The 17,523-nt window shown below is 56.1% G+C and overlaps 5 protein-coding genes across 5 annotated transcripts; 3 read left to right on the forward strand and 2 right to left on the reverse strand.

Annotated features, from left to right (window-relative positions):
- Positions 1 to 509: 509 nt before the first annotated feature.
- CCMA1212_004474 (uncharacterized protein) lies at positions 510 to 2,363 on the forward strand (the record flags this gene model as incomplete). Its single annotated transcript, XM_073701775.1, has 3 exons — positions 510 to 762; positions 1,002 to 2,156; positions 2,214 to 2,363. The coding sequence occupies exons 1-3, from the start codon at positions 610 to 612 to the stop codon at positions 2,361 to 2,363; spliced, it is 1,458 nt and encodes a 485-aa protein (XP_073559937.1). The 5' UTR covers positions 510 to 609.
- A 1,770-nt stretch (positions 2,364 to 4,133) lies between these two features.
- Positions 4,134 to 4,944, reverse strand: CCMA1212_004475 (uncharacterized protein; the record flags this gene model as incomplete). The annotated part of the gene is made up of 2 exons (XM_073701776.1): positions 4,134 to 4,659; positions 4,775 to 4,944. The coding sequence occupies 2 exons, from the start codon at positions 4,942 to 4,944 to the stop codon at positions 4,134 to 4,136; spliced, it is 696 nt and encodes a 231-aa protein (XP_073559935.1).
- A 621-nt stretch (positions 4,945 to 5,565) lies between these two features.
- On the forward strand, positions 5,566 to 5,919 carry CCMA1212_004476 (uncharacterized protein; the record flags this gene model as incomplete). Its single annotated transcript, XM_073701777.1, has 1 exon — positions 5,566 to 5,919. One exon carries the CDS (start codon positions 5,566 to 5,568, stop codon positions 5,917 to 5,919), a length of 354 nt encoding a protein of 117 aa, XP_073559939.1.
- A 1,918-nt stretch (positions 5,920 to 7,837) lies between these two features.
- On the forward strand, positions 7,838 to 9,646 carry CCMA1212_004477 (uncharacterized protein; the record flags this gene model as incomplete). The annotated part of the gene is made up of 1 exon (XM_073701778.1): positions 7,838 to 9,646. One exon carries the CDS (start codon positions 7,838 to 7,840, stop codon positions 9,644 to 9,646), a length of 1,809 nt encoding a protein of 602 aa, XP_073559938.1.
- A 270-nt stretch (positions 9,647 to 9,916) lies between these two features.
- On the reverse strand, positions 9,917 to 17,343 carry CCMA1212_004478 (uncharacterized protein; the record flags this gene model as incomplete). The annotated part of the gene is made up of 5 exons (XM_073701779.1): positions 17,153 to 17,343; positions 14,395 to 17,074; positions 14,012 to 14,319; positions 12,128 to 12,336; positions 9,917 to 12,047 (listed from the first exon to the last, which is right to left on the reverse strand). Exons 1-5 carry the CDS (start codon positions 17,261 to 17,263, stop codon positions 9,917 to 9,919), a joined length of 5,439 nt encoding a protein of 1,812 aa, XP_073559902.1. The 5' UTR covers positions 17,264 to 17,343.
- Between the last annotated feature and the right edge of the window lie 180 nt (positions 17,344 to 17,523).

The raw sequence follows: 17,523 nt of genomic DNA on the forward strand, positions 1-17,523 counted from the left end.
GAGGCAGCCTTTGGCTTTGCTGCTGCGTCTCCAATTGGCCCCCAATATCCACCGCCAATCCCCCAGGAACCAAAGAGTGCTAGCACTGCCAAAAGGGCCTGGAGATGGGACCAAACCGCCTTACGTTAAGCTGTTAAAGTTGCTCGCTAGGGACCATTTGGCACCACAGTGTCCTCAACCACCGCCTTCCGTGGGAAGCCACAGCATCCCAATCCTCGACAAGAACCGCCCAGCCTCGTAGAAAATAGACTCAATTGCCATCCCTAGTCTTCATACAATCTAGCATCGTCAAAACTCAATTACATACTCAATTTTCTGTTGAATCCGTGTGTGGGCCCTGGGCTGCCAACATAAAGGTGGTGCGTCCCAGGGCAATTTTTTTTTCTGCCAGACTCACCACCAAATTATTTGGCAGTTGTCTGGCGGCTTCGGCTTTTTTTTTCCTCTTCTCTTTCTCCTCGTACAGACGGCTCTCTTCTTGCCATTCTTCTTCCTTCCCCTTTCCCGCTTCTGCTTTCACTCTCCGACCGGAGACTGTGACGGCTTATCTTTGGCCTGTTTCTTCTTTTTGAGCAATTTCTCTTCGCTCACTTCCTCTTTGTCGGCACAATGACCACCGCTGCTGCCTCTCCCGCCCCCGCGGCCGATGCCGCCCCGGCTGCTTCTGCGCCTGCGACTCGCCCGACTCGCCCCGACGAGAATGCCTTTAAGGAAGCCCTCGCCAAGGCCGAGAAGGAGCACAAGGCTTCCATGGACAAGTTTGTATGTCCTGCTGTGTTGTGACTGCCATTTGCTTGGTGTTGTTCAGTTTCAGTGCCTCCATCCATCGGAGTCCTGTCCTGGTTGTTGGGGGACGCCATCTCGAACTTGCTCCTCTCCCCAACAACTGCAGTAATACCTGGCTCTGCGTGCCAAAAGGGGTGTCAGAATAGAGGAGAGGAACAGGAGCAACGAAACAATCTTTGCAAGGCTGACGGACATGTGCTAACGACCTTCATCAGAACGCCATCAAGGCCAAGATCGACGTTGCTCTCCCCAACAAGAACAAGGACCAGCCCAGCGCTACCCAGAAGCGCCGCCAGGAGCTCATTGCCCAGGCCAGCGAGATCCGCCAGAAGCAGGCCGGTGGCAAGAATGCCCGCACTTCCAAGCTCGACCAGATCAAGCGCCTCGACGAGCAGCTCCGCAGCCGCGTCAACGAGCAGAAGGCGGCCAAGGCCAAGGTCCCCTTCAAGAGCGTCGAGGATGTCGACCGCCAGATTGAGGCCCTCGACAAGCAGGTCAACTCGGGCACCATGAAGCTCGTCGACGAGAAGAAGGCCCTGGCCGACATCTCCAACCTGCGCAAGCTGCGCAAGAACTTTGGCCAGTTCGACGACGCCCAGAAGCAGATTGACGACCTCCGCGCCAAGATCAAGGAGATCAAGGACTCCATGGAGGACCCCGAGCAGAAGGCCCTGTCCGAGCAGTACAACAAGATCCAGGCCGAGCTCGACGTCATCAAGGCCGAGCAGGACGAGGCCTACAAGAACCTCTCTAGCCTCCGCGACGAGCGCACCAAGCTGCAGGCCGAGCAGCAGGAGAAGTTTGCCGCCATCCGCAAGCTCAAGGACGAGTACTATGGCCAGAAGAAGGCTTACCAGGCCTACGAGCGCGAGGCCCGCGAGAAGCAGCGTGAGCGCCAGCGCCTGGAGCGTGAGCGTTACGTCCAGGAGCGCAAGAAGGCCGACGCTGAGCGTGTCCTCGCCGAGGCCAGCGAGCCCGCCTATCTGGACGAGATCCGCCGTGCCAACAGCCTGCTCGTCTTCCTCGACCCCACTTTCAAGGCTGAGAAGACCCCCCTACTTGCCGACTCTGGCCTGACGGCTCAGGCCCAGCGAACCGTTGACGAGTCTGGTCTTAAGGGCACCAAGCTCGTCCGCAAGGAGGACCGTGAGGACGAGTACCTCCCTGCCCAGTCCAAGGGCAAGAAGGGCAAGAAGGGCAAGTCCGGTGGTGCCCAGAAGGGCTTCAACTGCCCTCCCTCCGTTGTCGAGGACTGCGCGTTCCTCTCTCTTGACCCCCCCATGCGCGAGGAGGACGTTCCTGAGTTGATCGAGAAGGTCAAGGCCAAGCTTGCCCACTGGAAGGAGGACCAGGCCGCCCAGACCCAGCGTGTACGTGCCCATCCCACTTTCCCTACCTAGTCAAAGAACTGAACTAACTCGTCACAGAACATTGAGAAGGCCAAGAAGAAGCTCGAGGAGCTTGAGAAGAACGAGAAGAGCGAGAACTCTACCAACGGCGACAAGGTTGAGGAAGCCACCGCCGAACTCAAGGAGGCCTCTCTCGAGGACAAGGAGAAGAAGGAGGAGTCGTCATAGTAGACCTCTCTTCAGCCTTCGTGTCCCGAGTCCAAAAGAGGGAAAGGGAGCATCAGCAGCAGCTGCTGATGCCGTCTTTCCAACTCTCCTTTTCTTTTGAAAAGCTACATTTATCATGTTTAGGCTGACCGCGCCGCCGCTTCTCGTTCCTCTCACACACCGCTTCATGATTATCTGCCTCTTTTTTTTTTTTTTTTACAACCTCGGGCGCTTCTCTCAGGTCAGCTTCAGAAAATGTAGTTCTTGAACACAAAAAAGGGAAGGAAAGATTGTTTGTTTTATCAGTTATTTTGTGCGGGAGGGGAGCAATTGAAAACGGGGGGATGGATGGATGGGACATGGTGGGTAAAAAAGAGACAAAGGAGCCGGGCGGACAAGCAAAAGTTATCAACAACAAGGGTTTCCTTCCTCCTCTCTCTACCTGTCACCTATATCGTTACACGCCAACAATCGTCCGTACCTCTCTTGGGGTATGCTTTTCACTGTCACTTGGGCCTTTTTCGGATGCCTTTTGTGCCTGTATGCCCTTTTTCTTTAATGTCGTTTCATTTTTTGTACCCTGGTATATCATGTCTACTACCTAGCAATCGAGAAAGGCGTTTCTAGCCATGAAATCCACGCGTTGCGATTTGACAACTACCGTCTCATTATCATTAAGGAAGTCTTTGGCAACGACCGGCATGATACACGTGAACCATTCCGAATGAACGAATGAACTACTGCACAAGACTGTAAAACAAGTCCCACATACGGCCTAATCCCCATCCCCGACCAACACCTTTGAGTAGAATTTCTCGGTGAATGTCCTTGTTCTCAGTGGCCCGGCTTCTTCAACAGCCCGCATGCGAAGCTGCACATCTGCATGTACGTATGCGCTTCTACGGGGGAAAACACAAAAAAAACACGCCTTGTGCAAGCCATACACACGACAGGTATACTGCATGATTCCTCTCTGCCTTCTGCCCTCTGCCCTCTGAATAGCGTAGAGTCACTGTGATGGCGGGAGAGAGGATGAGGCCAAGATCTGGATTGCGAAGCAAAGTAGATCAAGACCCGATTGTGAAGCTAAGTACTAGAACCATGTATGTACGTAACAGGCCATTCATGCGGCCCCCATTCAATCGGCGCATGAATCGATGTAAGGAGGTCCATGTATGTAGGTCTTGGCCGCGAGTGCCTACTAATGTACCTACCAAGGTGATTATGCACTCGATCGTGATGATGAGACTGATGGTTTGCGTTATGGGTGTGCGGGTGAGTGAGCCAGGAGGCACCGAGGTGTAATCGGCAGTGAGATGGATAGGAGGCTTGGTGACCTGTCTTGCCTTGAATACTGGGTGTCCTGGCAAATATGGGAAAAGTGTCACATTATACACATCTATGCTCAATATCAGGCTTAACGATGGCTATTCAATGCTATGGGAGACAAATCATTCGCTTCCTTGATGCATCTTTTATACGCCAAGCTGAATGGTATCCAGGAATCTTGTAAATGTAGCCAAAGATATATATATGAGTTGAAGAAAAAGATTCCACATTTCGTGACTTCCGTATGCAAGGCTACCCCAACTACCATGCAATCATGCCATTCCCATTCCAGACAAATGAAACCAGAGGGTGATCGTACATGTCGTGATGCGTTTAAATGCAGAGGGAAATAAAGGAAAGAGGATTGATGTGTCGACAGCTTATGCCTCTGGCGGTTTGGGTGGTGATGGAAATAATGGTTTGCTTATATTGCTTATTTGTTTTGTAATCGTTGTATTCTTCTCATCCAAACGGTGCATAGTACGACGAGGACGGGTGGTGCTGGGGAGGCGGTGGCCTGAACGTCCTTCGGTCTCGTGGTGTGCTGGCCGGCGCGGGAGTCCGGCGCTCCATGAGGGCATCGCGGTCGTGGAAAGACGAGGGAGGGGCTATGGCGGGAGGAGGAGCGGATCCGGCACTGGCACTGATGGAGCCGGCCCGACGGCTCGGCTTTCGGGGTGGAGCAGTCAAGGGAGGGTTCTTCACGGCGGCCTCGTCGTCCGCGGGGAGGGTGAGCTCGATGAGGCTGTAAAAGTATTCGAGGACTTCGGGATAACGTTGAACGCTGGCCTGCCAATCCTCGTCGATGCCTCGCTTCAGCGTGGCCTGGGCCTCGGCGATCTGGTTGGGATGTGGCGGCGCATTGTAATGATAGAAAGCGTGGGCAGTGATGTGGTCGAGGTGAGCCGAGTGGGCCGTCTTCCGTCGCTCGGCAAGTTGACGGAAATACTCGAGTATATAATCTTGAGCATGGGCCCTTACCCACGAACTATGGATGCCACGAATTAGTTCATGCTGGGCCACGGCATCAAAGGCGGTCAGGGCAGAGCATCGCAGAGCAGTCAGATATAAGACAGTGGAGGGCGGGAAGAGGTAGAACCAACCGTATGTCGCCGTATATGGACCGCATCATGCGTTCCTCGGCCTGCTTAACGGCCACCTCGAGGCCCTTTGCCTCGCAGTCACAGGCCATCGAGGCCGGAGCGTGGCATATGGCGCAGTCCGGATCCATTCTGATGACGGTCTTGCGCACCTTGATATCTCTGGTGTGCATCTTAGCAAACGGTGCGTCTCTGGGTCAGGTGAGGAGGCGCTGTTTAGGTTGAGGTGTAATGAAGCAAGTGTTCAAGGAGAGACGGGTAGGGAACAGAATACGGGCTAGTATTACACAAAGCAGAAGGCATTCAGGCACGCGGAAGAGAGAGGGTACGGTGGGCTTGTTGACGGGCACAGAGATGTGGTTTCGTCAACAGCAGTAGCAAGGCCTCACTCCCCCGTTGGCAGGCCCATAGACGGGCTTCATGAGGGACGCAAGTGGGAAAGCTGGGGAATTGTGGTGGATGACGGATTGAAGGGTGAAGCATGAGAGAAGAGAGGGGTGGAAGAGGAGGGGAGAGGAAAGAGACAGAGAAGGGAAGCGAGAGCAGCAGAGAGTGCGAGGTAGAGAGGAAGAAGCAAAGAGACTGACCGGCTGAGGAAAGGTTAAGACAAGCAGAAGCGGCGATAGGCTCACGCCAAGCGGTAAAGGGAATGGAGGCAATGCCAGCAGCACGAGCAGCACGAGCAGCAGCTGTGCCAGATCAGAAGGCGGGCGAGTTGGGGATGTGTCCTGCAAGCACGCGCGCGAGCACAAGCACAAGCACGAAGCAGCAGGTCTGGCGGCGTCGGGCCCAGGATGAAGCTTTCCGGAGGGGACCAGAACGAGGACCTTTGGGAGGGACAAGATGTCAAGGTCCGGGACCAGAGACCAGAGCGTGGGGAAAATCCAGAGGGCAGCTGCAGCACGACGAGCGTGTGCTTTTTGGGGTCGAATGAGGAGGCGGCAGGTGGGCGACGGGGCCAGCTGTCGTGGCTCGAATGCGGGATCGAGGAGCCTATGCAGGCTAGCCTAACGAGCAGCGAACTGGCCCAACGGAGATCGCAGGTGCCCAAGCAAGTGAGAGGGAGAGGGAGAGGCTGCCGGGCAGGTGACGTCTCTGTTTGCGGCGGCAAGCGGGCTTGGAAGAAGGGAGATGAGAGATTGGTTTGAAGGAGGAGATGCAAAGAGCAGATTGGGTCGAGTAGGTAGTTGATGCTGTCCGTTCGGATATGGCTCTACCGTTGAAAACAAGACGATGCCGGTCTCGGTACTAGCTGTGCGAGCGCAGCAGTGGCGATCCTGAGGAGGCGTATCTGCCGTGGCCAGGACCAACCGTGACAGCCCGTCGCCTAGTTGCGGTGCTTTGTTCCTCGTGCTGCTTCCTCATAAGTATGTCCTTGCAATCTCAGCAATGTGGCGGTCGATATTCTCGCAGGCCTGGATATGTGGCCGCCGGCGTCTCGCTGTCCGTGCAGCAACGGAGCCTGCTGGTGTTACATAAAGCAGAGACACGGCATACACACAAGGGTCGAGCTGGCGCTGACTTGACCGTGGTGAGGAGACAGTCTCATGCAGCGAAAACTCAGCAGGTGGATGGAGCCGGCATAGAGTGAAGGGCGACCGACGTGCGTCTCACCAATCGGGTCAGGCCTGGCGAGGGCAGAGCCTGGCTGGTACAAGTACGCGATATCCTGCCTGCAGCAGCCCCGTCGCCTCCGTACCAGCGGCTTTTCCCTTGTCACCCCAGCAGATCGCTTTTGCTTCTCTCGCCTCTCCATTCACTCACTCTTGTCTGTTGCCTGCGAGCGTGCTGATGCGCTGTAACATACCGCTATGGATCATGTAGATGCTTGCTGGGGGAGTGCGGGCAAACGGGTGGGAGTAGTCTGTCAGTCTGTCCGTCCCCTGCGGCGGGTGATGATTCGAAGCCGCAGTTCTGCGAGCAGTTCGAGGCAATCCAGCAGGTGGTGCTACTGTACGAAGTACATACTGATTAGCATACTGCAGCACTCGAATGTATGTACTCCGCAGCAGCAGGAGATTTTGACCGCACTTTTTCGCATGGCGAGCGGGCTCGAGCTTCGCACCGGCGAATCACGAGGGGCGGGATATGCATGGACGAGGCCCGCCGTTGGCCGGATTGAACCCTGTGGACTGAGCTTGACGAGGCTGGCGAGGAGCTAGAGGAAGGCCTAGCAGACCGACAAGAGGTCACGACGGGAGTTGACGATGCTGAAGCTGGTGAGATGGCTGTGATATGATGTGATGTGGTGGTTCCTGCTCTCGCCTTGCGTCTTCGCAGTTGTGCCTTGTCTCTGTTTCGCTCTGCTGTGCTCTGCTTTGTTCTGCCTCATCGGGAGAGGTGCGTTGCCTTCGGCCGTTCTTCCCATGTCCAAGTGACGGGTAAAAGTACATGCCACTGGCGATCGTCGTAGCTGCAGCAAATCACAAGTCGTCGACCTCAAATCCGTGCGTGCTTTTCTCTTCTGCCTGTCCATTCTGACATGGGCCAGCAGAAAGAGACAGGGTTCAGTTGTTTGGCTTGAGAGCGGGGGCGGGAGACGGCAAGTCGAGCTGGAGGTTTCATCAGCTTCTTGGCCGTCGATTGCCAACTGAGCAGGTAGAGCTGGCAGCAGCTTCCCGTTACGCACTCAGGCGCCTCAACTGCACTGCATTCGCCACCATCTGCAGATATAGATTAACAGTTGATAGAGAATATGCACATTGCACAACTCAATGCAATTTCTCACGATGTTGTTGTTCAGGATCCAAATGCTTCCATTTCGTAGTCGACTCCGATATGTCATCCTTTACCTTATAATCTTCATGAACCTGAAAGCCTCTGATCAGCCTCTAATTACCCCGCCACACCCGCCCTCGTCGGCGCTGGTGGGGTCCATCCCGGCGCTGTCTTCCGCCAAACTACAGGCGTGGTTGCCACTAAAGGCTCCGTCCTAGGCCACTGAGTTCTTATCTTATCAGTTGCATCAACCATGAATTTTCCGGCATCTCACATTTTGCATCCGATATAGATTCAATAGAGACACAGACATGGACAAGCAGTCCCGACTTCTCATTTAAAGACAACATGCCGCCTCGGTGCCCCGGGCCGTCTCACCTGCCGCTGGCCCCCTTCCTCTACCCGGCCCTCTTCCGCCCTCGATCCGCCCATCCTACACTCCTCCGAACAGCTCTCAGCCGCCACTCTTCGTCTTCGTCTTCTTCATCTCCCTCGTCGGTACTAAACAGCCTCCCTGAATCGCGGTTGAACCCGGCGCCGGACGATTATGCAGCTCCAAGCTTTGCTGATAAAGCCGAGCTGACAATCTACGCCGGCCGCGGCGGCAACGGCTGCGTCTCCTTCCAGCGAGAAGCTTTCCTGCCCGATGGCCCCCCCAACGGCGGCGACGGAGGCATAGGAGGCAACGTCTATATTCAGGCCGCACATGGCGAGACTTCGTTGCACAAACTCGCCCGCCGGCGCTTCATTCGCGCCGGACGCGGAAGACACGGGCAGGGCAGTGGCAAAGGCGGCATGCGAGGCGAAGACGTCGTCATCACCGTCCCCGTCGGCACAATCGTGCAAGAGATTGAGCGTCACGACCCAGCTGCCGAGGAAGAGATTGCCCTGAAGGCGTACCAGGCGCTGAAGAAACAGAGAAGACGCGAGCTCTTGGCCCAGCAACAGCGCGAACGAGAAGCCGAGAAAGAAGCCGAGCTAGAAGCTGAAGAGGACGCTTTGGATGAAAGACGCCGAAAGAAGAACAGCCCCGAGGATGACTACGACCCAGATGCCGATGACCCTGAGCGCGAGAAGTGGCTTCTCTATCCTGGCATGTCCAAGAGCGAGATGAAGTCCGCAGAGTTTCCCAAGCTGCCCAGGCGGACTCGCTTCTTTCAACAGCCTCCCCCGCCAATTTATCTTGACCTCTCTAGACCAACACCGACGCCCATCTTGCTCGCCGTGGGCGGCATCAACGGCCTCGGAAATCCTCACTTCACGTCGAGGAACCACCCGCGACCCGTATTCGCCACCAAGGGCGAGGAGGCCGTCACCATGAAAATCTCCCTCGAACTCAAGCTCCTGGCCGATGTAGGCCTCGTGGGCCTCCCCAACGCCGGCAAGAGCACTCTCCTGCGAGCTCTCACAAACAGCCGCGCGCGGGTCGGCAACTGGGCCTTTACTACGCTGCAGCCCAACATCGGCACCGTCGTCCTGGACAAGTACTCCGGCCGGCCCAACATCAAAGCCCGCCGCCACCGCTACCCGTCCTCTTCTCCAGACGCCAACGCCGATGATGCCACCCTGGGCGAGCCGCGAACGCGCTTCACCGTTGCCGACATCCCGGGTCTCATCGAGGGAGCTCATCTCGACCGCGGCCTCGGCATAGCCTTCCTGCGCCACGTAGAGCGCGCTGGCGTCCTCGCCTTCGTCATCGACCTCAGCGCCGGCAGCGCCGTCGCCGCCCTGAAAGCCCTCTGGCGCGAAGTCGGCCTCTACGCCGAAATGCGCCAGGAGGAAGAGCGCTCACGCGAGATCGAGGCCCGCGTCGACTGGGACCTCGTCTCGCAGGCGTCGCGCGGGCCGATCAATCTCATGGGCGCCTCGTACGGCACGCCGCTGCCCATGGAAGAAGCGCAAACTAGAAGGCCGACGCTGCATATTGCGGGCAAGCCGTGGTATGTGGTCGCCACCAAGGCTGATCTGCCGGAGACGAGGGAGAATTTCAAGGAGCTGGAGAAGTATCTGGAGGATGTCACGGAGGGGAGAGAGGAGCATCCGAGTGGTGTTGAGGGAGCCTGGACGAAGAGCTGTGCGGCGATTCCGGTGAGTGCAATCAAGGGTCAGGGGGTGGAGAGGATCGTTGACTGGACCGTTGGGCTTTTGGATGAGTAGGCGCCTTCTTGCTATGAAGGAGGAATCCTTGTAACGATATGTATGATGGTACTTTGTATAGCATATAAGAGATGACACTGTAAGAACATCGGCAGATACATAGATGAAAACGACAAGCAAGCTTGGAGATTGAATAGGTACCTTTAATTACCAGGCACTTCTACCACTTTTCTTCCAGGTGAGGCCGGTAAGGCCCATCGTACATAGTTTAACCCACTTTGGGCTTCTTCAAACAGACAAAATTATTATTCCCATTGTCCCATTGCAGAGTTAATCATCCCCCTCCGGCGTAGGAATATCCTCCACATCGATATCCTCCAACTCCTGCTCCTGCTCTTCCTGCTGCTGCGCTTCCTCAGCAGCCTTCTTCTCCTTCCGCTGCAGACTGATGTTAATCAGCGGCGAAGTATCATTAAACACCCTAAGCAACATCGCCGACCGGTCCTCCTTAGGCAGCATCAGGTTCAGCGAATGAATGCTCTTCCACAAAGGCAACGCCATCCTCTCCTGCCACTCAGGATCGTCCCCCTCGGGCTCGACCCGCAGCACGCAGCATCCCATCCCGATATCGCGAACCCGCTCGCCAATCTCATCAAAGTTCTGCCATCCGCCGTCGCTGATCTTGGGGAACATCTCGATGAGCAGCTTGTGCAGCGTCTCCTTCTTGCGGAGGCGCACGACGCGCGTCTCGCCCACGTAGCCCTGCAGGATAGGCATGCCCTCCGACTGGATGCGCCAGCGGCAGACCTCGGCCGAGGGCGCGTCCTGCTTCATGAACATGCGGACGCCGCCGTGGATGAACTTGAGGCCCCTACCCTCGTTCTCCGTCAGGATGTCGCGCGTCAGGGCGGTGGTGTAGTAGATGGCCTTGGCGGGCTCGCCCATCTCGTTCCTCACCATGTAGCGGTCGGTGGGGAAGCGGCTCGACAGCTTGTAAAAGTCCTTGATGTTCTGGATGGTCGGGTGAGAGGGGTCGAGGTACTTGAAGGGTTCCTCCACCGGTCCGTTCTTCTTTGGCTTGCCTGGACGGTCCTCGCGCTGAGCAGCAGGTTCGGCGGCAGGGGCAGGAGTTGTGGCTGCTGAGGTTTCCTCCTCGGTCTTGGCCTTCTTGGCAGGCTGCTCCGTATCAGCATCATCTTCCAGGGGCCTCTTGTTATCGGCGGCAGCAGCTCCATTTGACTGGGTGGCCTCCTTGGCCTCATTCTCGGGCTTCGCCTTGAACTCCGACTTCTTCTCCAGGACGGTGATGAAAAAGCCACCAGTATCCTGCAGGTGAGGGTACACCCTCATGCAGCGCTCCAAGGGCAACTTTGTCCCCTCGGGATCAGGGAACATGGATGACTGAAGTCGGCCAGGAACAACACCGTCGTTGCTCTCCTTGGTGAACTTCTCGACCTCTTCCCAGGAGCTCCAGATCCTGCCGCTCTTATCCATGACCTTCCACGTCTTCAGACCGGGGCGTCGTACGAGAGCAGGGAGCTGGTCGCTAGTGTCGACAATCTCGACATTGTCCAAGCCACCGCATCTCTCAATGGCGGCAGCAATGATCGATTCGTTCTCGACGGGGTTCATGCTGCATGTCGAGTACACGACGCGGCCGCCGACTTTAAGGAGCTGTAGGGCGCGGACCAGGATGCGGATCTGGGTGACGTGCAGGCCCAGAGCACTACCAGGCTGCCAGTCCTTCCACAGAGTCACGTTCTTTCGGGCTGTTCCGTCACCGGAGCAGGGGACATCGGCCAGGATTCGGTCAAACTTGAGGTAGACGGGCTTGTTCGGTTCGGTCGAGGGCAGCTTGATGGAGGGGAACTGCGTAGCATCGTGGTTCATAACGAGGAGGTTGGGCGAAGACAGTCTCTTGAGCTGATGGACCAGGAGATGGCCACGCTTGTAGTCGGCATCGTTGGCGATCAAAAGGCCTGTCGCACGGCCGGCGTCAGAGGGATCTGCCTCGAGATCCGCCTCCGCCTCGTCCTTGGTCTCGTCACCAAGGTCCAGGCCGTCTTCCTTAGCGTACTGACGCAGGACCTTCCTCACGCGAGACTCCTCGCCAACGTGGAGCATCTCCAGCAGCTGAGCAGACTTGCTTCCAGGCGCGGCGCACATGTCGAGCACCGTCATGCCCGGTCGCAGATCCATCAGCAGAGGAGGGATCATGCTGACGACTTCCTGTCTGCTGATGTTGCCGACGCTGGTCTCGGAGACGAGGAATTTTTGGAAAGCGGCAAAGGGCGGGAACTTGCGCACGACGTTCTTGGGCGTGGTCATCCACCAGGCAAGCTCGTCGGGGTACCAGGGAACGGGCTTGGGAGGGTCCACGGGGCGGCCATCCTGATGCTCGATCTTGACGATTTCGGGAATGTATCGGGTCCGCAGAAGTCTCTCGACAGCGAGCGCATGGCTATGCGACAGACATGTTAGTGCCGAGCGCGATGATTCGGAGGGAACACAACCGCCTTTGGCGCGCAAGACTCAACGTACCCCTTGGAGCCGCAGAAGCGGAAGCTGTTGGGCAGCTCGCGCCTCAATGCCTCCCAGAACTGCGTCTTCTCTTCTTCGGGGAGCTGCAGCAGCGTGTCGTAGTACTCCTGGAGCTTCTGGTGTTCCTTCTTAAGGGCAGGGTAATCTCTCCAGCTCTGGCTGCGCTCGCCTCCTCCGCGTCCGCCGCCGCCTCCACGACGATTTTTACCCTGCAGAAGAGAAGTAAGGGGTCAATACTGGTCAATTGCGATCAATTGGTCCCGCTGGTTTCGATGAGACTCACTCTGAAGCTCTTCCTGCCCATCGTTGCGATTCGACCTGGTCTGGCGGTTGGCGCTTTCGCGATGGTTGGAAATTTTTACAAGATAAGGTAAACCAGCAAGGTAGAAAATCTAGATGCCCCGCTATGCCGCGGGTAGGAGTGCGCTAAATGCAGAGGGTGGGTGGCGCCAAACTCACGGCTAGAGGCGCTAAAAGGCATTTTGATGCAGGTTGACTGCAGTTGAAGATTGGGGAATTATCTTGAGATTAGCCAGCGTCTGCATCATCAGGCATCTGGAGAAGTATGCAAGGCACGTCTTATTCTCATGCTTTCATCGCCACCGTATTCCAATCACACATACTCAGAACCTCGTCTGATACCGTACATCTCTAAACACCATTGGGGCGTCAGAAACCATAGGTATGACGCACATGGTCCACGAATGGCTCAGAAGCTGCGTCTTCAATGTCCAGCACTACGCTGCAGCTCAGCATCCATATTCAAGGCGCTGCTTCTCGCAGACAGTGGCAGTGGGACTTTATGCATAACAGCAACATCAACAGTCTTCTTGAAAGATAATGCCCACAACCGCTGCGCGATCATCGAGAGCTGATGCTACAGTGAGGGATCAAAAAGTGCAGTAGAGATTCCTTTCCCGTATCTCGATGAGCATCTGGAGTCGTAATGGCCCAAGGCAAAGACAACCAATGCCCCGACTTAATTGCTCATATTAAGAGACCCCATTGGGTGTCTGTCAGACGGATAGGCTATGGCTTGCTTTGTGCTTCTTTTGCAGCAGAAGCGTCCATCTCCGTCCTCCCCTTCTCTCGATTGCTCCCTGAGGCATCTTTCGCTGCACCTCTCTACAACCTCAGTTGTTCAAAACCGTCACGTCCACGTACAAACATCAACAGCCAATCTCAAGTCCCCCTTCACCTCACCACCAACAAAACAGTACACACCACCAAAGTCACGCCCACCTCACTTCAACCTCACCCTCCATTCACTCAGCCCTCCAGGCAGCACTCACAAACCAGCCCGGCTGCCCAACCCAACCTCACCGCCCGCGCGCACAGACCATCTCCCATGAATATATATTCCTCCTCCTCTCCCCCCCGCTCTCTTTTTCCTCTTTTCTTTCTTCTTTTTTTCCTTTTCTTCATACTTACCTTGTTTCGCATTTCCCAAGATCAAGAATTTGGGGATGCAGCGTGGAGGGCCTGCATTGCACACCGCGGAGTCGACTCCTTGCTCCATTGTCCTTCGGGGCCATGGGAGGCGCAATTTTTGATGTGGTTCACAACCTGAGATGTTTTTCGTTGTGGTGCTTTCCTGCTTGCGGGGGCCATGAAGAAGACGTGCTGCTTGACTCTGTTCCGGAACTATCTATGTGATCTGATGTGACGTGATGCCGTTTGGTGCCTTTCTGGCAGAGGAATGAGTGTGTGCCCACGTTTGGAGGAGAAGGTAGTCTGAAAGTTGAATAAACGTTCCGTACACGATAGTTTAATAATGAACACATGCTGGGTTGTAGATGTTACGATGCATCATTTCCATCCGCTAATCTATTATGTACCATGAAATACAGCCCGTCACGTCCTCGGGCTTCTCAAAAAGCTCACCACGCCACTGCAATATCCAACCAGGTCATCCAGCCTGTTGCATTCCTTCTCCTGATGCGCCTTCCACTCCTCAAGAGCCTTCAGCAGCGTCTGGCTCTCCATCACCATATCAAAGTGGAGCCGGAGGAACACGGTCATCCACGCCTGCGTCAGCTCGTAGTCCTTTCGCGCTTGTAGCCGTGTTGTCAGGGCTCGGATGAAGTGGAGCAGCTCGTTGGACTCGTCGTCTTCGCCGAGAGAAAGGGAACGGAGTTCGAGATCTGCGCTTGAGGGAGATAGAGACTTGAGGTGCTCGATGAATCCGTCGTCTGATGTAACGCAGCATGTCAGTAATTGTCCAATCATGAGTAACGCCGTGAAGCAATGGAGTAGTAGAAGCTTACAATTGCCGCTCGCCGCACCAGCACGCAGCTTCGACGTAAATGTCTCCTCAAAGCGAGCCTTGTCGAACTTCGAGATACGAGACTTGCTGCCGTTCTCTGCCTCCTCTGCACCGTCCTTGAGCCCAGGCACTTGAGCTCCCGAGGTAGACGGCAAGAAGAAGGGCGCCTTTTCGGGAAGCTTTGGTGCCTCTGTCGGCTTGTTGCGCTCCTTGATCAGATCCAGATGGAGCAGCGTCTGCCACCTACTCTTGGGAACCAAGCTCAGAGTCATGAGATCGGCGCTGATCTGATCGACGGTAGGCGCAACAACACCGGAGTCTTCTTCTTCTGCCTTGTCATCCTCGAAAGCAGCCTCCAGCAAGCCCTGATTGCCCTCGCCAGCTGTCGTAGGAGCAGCCACCAAGCTGATCTCCGCCTCGGATATCTGGCGAGTCGGAACATGCTTGTACAGCGTCTTGTTCGTCCAGATGGTAACGCCAGGGCTGTCCTCAAGAGCAGCAGCAAGGTACTCGCCAGTGTACGACATGGCCACGGCTTTGCACGGCTTCTCCAGCCGAATAGCGTCGATGAGATGGCTAGTGGGAAGATCCCAGACTCTGATGACGGAATCGCGAGAGGCGGCAATGATCCACCGGCCGTCGTTAGAGAAGCAAAAGTCGTTGATGACATCCTTGGGACCCCAGAACTCTCGAATAGTCTTCTTCGTCTCCAAGTCGACAACACGAATGGACAAGTCATCACAAGAAAAGGCCAGGAGATTGTTGGCGGGATGGTACCGGCACCCGGTCGGGAGTGTCATGGGCGCCCAGTCCAGCTGCTCCAGCAGGGTCCCCGTCAAGAAATCCCAGAACTTGATCTTTCCGTCCAGCGAACAAGAAACCACAGTCTTGTTCATGGAGTCGACAACCAGGCCGGTAACCGCCTTGGTATGCTTGCCGACGCCGGCGGGATACTTTCGGTTGCCTTCGCTCTGCAGCTGAACAACGTCATCTGCCTGGCGGAGCTGCTGCATCTTGAGCTGACGAGCCTGTGCCGGCGTCAGCTTGGAGGGAAATCGTTGGCGGTGCACACCAGACTGAAGGTTGTACATGTCGATGCCGCCAGCCCCTGAGCCGACCAGCGCAAACGTTCCGCAGGGACTGATGGCCACGGTTGTGACATCGGTGCCGTCGCCGGTCGGGAATGCCCAGCGACCTGCCCTCTTACGGCCCCAGAACCAGGTGCGGGCGTAAGCATCGCCCTTGTGAGCGGTGACCACGCTTTCCCAGCCCGTCATTCCGCTAATCTCGGCGTCCAGCTTCTTCTTGGGGTCCCGGCTCTTCTGCCAAATCTCCTGCTTGCCAGGCAGAGCGCCCATGCCACCGTCGCGATTGAGCGAGGCGGCAATACATGTGATTTCGGGGGCTTTGAGGTCTTCTAGCGTAGTCGTTGGGCCATGCGCAAGAGCATTGGCAGCCAGGATACCAATCTTCTTCGCCTTCTTGCGTATGTTACCCTGGCTGAGCTCAGTGCTCTGTCCATCACGACGCATGCTCCATCCCCACAGGCTCCTATCCTTGCCGCCGCTGATAATCCACTTGTTTCCAGCTTCAGCACCGTCAAAATCGGAAGGCAAGAATTGCAGGCAGTTGACGGGTCCAGAATGTCCGCTACGCTGATGCAGGATCTTCGGGATGGGCGAGAAAGGTGTCTCGTCAAAGATCCAGGACTTGAGCGAATTGTCTCGGCCACTGGAGACAATCACTGCCTGCCCGGAGAGGAATTCGACCTTGCTGATACCGCCTCGGACGGCATCGCCTTCACCTGAAGGTGGATTGTGGGCACTGCGTAAGACTCCCATGACACGACCTCCACGGTTAAGGTCCCAGAAGGTGATGTCGCCCGAAGACGGAGTGGCTGTGGCCATGACACCATCCTTTCTACCATCGTGTCCAGCTCCCAGACCATCGGTTCGGAATGAGATCGAAGTAACGGGGGCCTCTGGGTTCCCGGCCTCGACTTGAAGAGCGCGCTTATCGGTAAGGACGTTGGTGATGACGAGGGCGCCGCTCGAATATGCAATTGCCAGCAAGGAGAGCGCTGGAGTTGGCTCGAGGCAAGTCACAGCGCCAGAGTCTGGCGAAGGCGGCAGAATAGTGTATATCAACTTGCCAGTGCTCACGTTCCAGATCTCGACCCAGCCATCTTTGCGACCAACGAAGATCTTGTTGAGAAATGTCGGCATGGTGACGACGCCGCCGGTGATTTCATGGCCACCCTTGGCGGCGGCCATGGTGTGAATGGTCGTGTAATGCTCGAGCGTTGCTGTTTTGTAGACCTCGATCCTTGTCTTTGCGCAAGCAACGAACCACGTGCCGAATATCATGATCTGCTGGATCGGCTCCGTCAAGTCGCTCGGGAGGACTACCTCGTCCACCTTTCTTCCTCGTTGGAATACCCAGAGGCCCTGGGGCTCGCCATCCTGTGACCCTCCCCAGGCTGCAAAGACCTTCTTTCCATAGGCATACGTAGCAGTAATATCGGCGAGCGTCTGGGGCCGAGTGACGAAGACTAGGTTGAGACCGCGGAGCAGGTCATAGGTTTGCAGAGACCGGCCGACCGATGTCGTGATCTGAAAGGTAGTTTTTCCCAGCGGAAAGGACGTGAACGGTATACTCGATGGAGCGACAAGGCCAACAGTCTACACCGGTCAGGTATTAGTACACCAGATGCCGAAAAGCTGTCTTTGATCACAATGTAGCGAAGAGGATCAACATACTCGGAACGGAGCAAAGATCCGCGAGGAATTGCTCGACGGTTGGGGCGCATTGGCCAAAGTCGAGACTTTCTGGCGCTTTGCCAGCGGCCCTTCGGGATCGGAATGCGGCATCTTTGCGCTGGAGTGTCGTGCAGCGTTTTCGCGATCCGGCGTCAAGAGCAAGCACTCGACCGACGAACTGGTCCGTGGATCTGGAAATTTTTGGCGGTGATGGAATACTGCCGCTTTCTGCAGCTTACCTAATGCGCAGCTAGCGACGCCGCATCTCGTAGATGGCGACGGGTGACACCGCCACATGACACCGCCACATGAGCCTCCAAATTGCATCGCTCATGGTGTTGCTGAGGATCTTCGATTCGGGATAGAGTAGA

Source organism: Trichoderma ghanense (assembly GCF_004382785.1).
Source record: "Trichoderma ghanense strain CCMA-1212 chromosome Unknown scaffold_4, whole genome shotgun sequence".
NCBI classification, from domain to species: domain Eukaryota; kingdom Fungi; phylum Ascomycota; class Sordariomycetes; order Hypocreales; family Hypocreaceae; genus Trichoderma; species Trichoderma ghanense.